This window comes from Propithecus coquereli, unplaced genomic scaffold (genome assembly GCF_000956105.1).
Source record: "Propithecus coquereli isolate 6110/MARCELLA unplaced genomic scaffold, Pcoq_1.0 Scaffold370, whole genome shotgun sequence".
In the NCBI taxonomy this organism is placed as follows: domain Eukaryota; kingdom Metazoa; phylum Chordata; class Mammalia; order Primates; family Indriidae; genus Propithecus; species Propithecus coquereli.
Window position 1 is genome coordinate 1,799,636 of NW_012149397.1, and position 1,437 is coordinate 1,801,072.

The 1,437-nt window shown below is 54.7% G+C and overlaps 1 protein-coding gene across 1 annotated transcript in view; it reads right to left on the bottom strand.

Annotated features, from left to right (window-relative positions):
* Positions 1-896: 896 nt before the first annotated feature.
* The window catches only part of LOC105816403, a 45,620-nt gene continuing 45,079 nt past the window's right edge, over positions 897-1,437 (bottom strand). Inside the window, exon 6 of the mRNA XM_012651813.1 lies at positions 897-1,178. Coding sequence (XP_012507267.1) covers positions 897-1,178 — 282 coding nt within the window. The remainder of the gene's footprint in view (positions 1,179-1,437) is intronic.

Here is a 1,437-nt window from a genome sequence, read left to right on the forward strand (position 1 = left end):
ATGATACAACTGAAAGGAAAATTGTCAAATCTACAATTAAAGTTGGAGACGTCAAAACTCTTCTCTTAATAATTGATAGATAAGTTGACAGAAAATCAGCAGGATATAGAAGAACTGAACAAAACCATCAATCAACTAGATGGAACTGACATTTGTAGAACACTCCGCCCAACAAAAACAGAGTTCACGTTCTTCTCAGTGAACGTGGAGCACTCAGTAAGAGAGAGCATATCCTGGGTCACGCCATGGGAAGAAAACTTACCATATTTAAAAGAATAAAAATTATGCAAAATGTGTTCAACCAAAATGGGATACGTTTGAAATCAAAAACAGAAAGATGATTGCAAGTAAGGCTATTCATAAAATGACCTCGGTCTATTTTTCCAGCCTTTTCTTCCAAGCACCTTGCATTCCAGTCAAACCTTGCCACTCTGCAGACGCAGTGTGCTTCCCGTCCTGTCACTGCGTCGGCGGCCCCAAGACCCAGCCAGGTTTGGCGATTTGCCAGGAGCGCTCGCGGGACTGGGCCTGTCATCCCACTCACGGCCGATGTTTATCGCAGGAAAACGCCGCAAAGCAAAATCAGCAGAGAGCCAAGCGCATGGGGGAAACCGGCACGAGCTTCCAGGAGTTCTCTCCCAGGGGTGTGCGTGAGAAGGGAATTTTGGAGGGAAATAATCTTGTTTAAAAAAAAAACTTTTCCGAGAGGAGAGCTCCGGAGGCCCAGCCGCGGCGCCCCCTTCACCAGCGGCGACTCAGGCTGAGGTCCGAGCGGACAGGAGGGCGGATGTGGGAAAGAGACTTTGCCAACAGTCCTTGCAGCCGCTTTTACCCGTGGGACAAAGCAGGTGACAAAATAAAGAAGAGGCTACACTGAAATCATTAACGCGCGCAGGCTAACATGTCACGAGAAGGAGAAATCGCGACGCCTTGCGGACCCGTGTTTGAACACGTTGATAAACGCACGGGCGCGCGCTGGCGGCGGCGAGCAGCGGCCACTCGGTCGGACGCGGCGCTCTGCTGACACCTAGCGGCCGCGCGGCAGATGGCAGGCGTGGGCGCGAGAACCCGCGGTCGAGCATTTCTTGTCCGATTCCGCCGGAGAACCGACGGGCCCCAAATCGCTTTGTCTGTTTCTTGGTATGTTTCGGATCCTCTCGGGGCTGCTGGTTATTTTTCTAGGGCTGCACACGGTAGAAAAACAACAGCTGACGAAGGTCAAAATGTGCACATAAACCAAGTCGATCCGCGTCAGCGTCTTGAGTCCCTTCCTCCGCCGTCTTCACGCGCCGAAGCCCGTCTGCAGGCCCAGGGCGGCCCCGCTGCTCCGCTCCGCGGCCCCCGCGCGCCTCCCCGCGCGCCCGCAGGCCGGCATTGCCCTCCCGCCTCCCCCCGCCCGGCGGCGCCCCGGCTTCGGAGGAGAGTCTGCCGCCCACT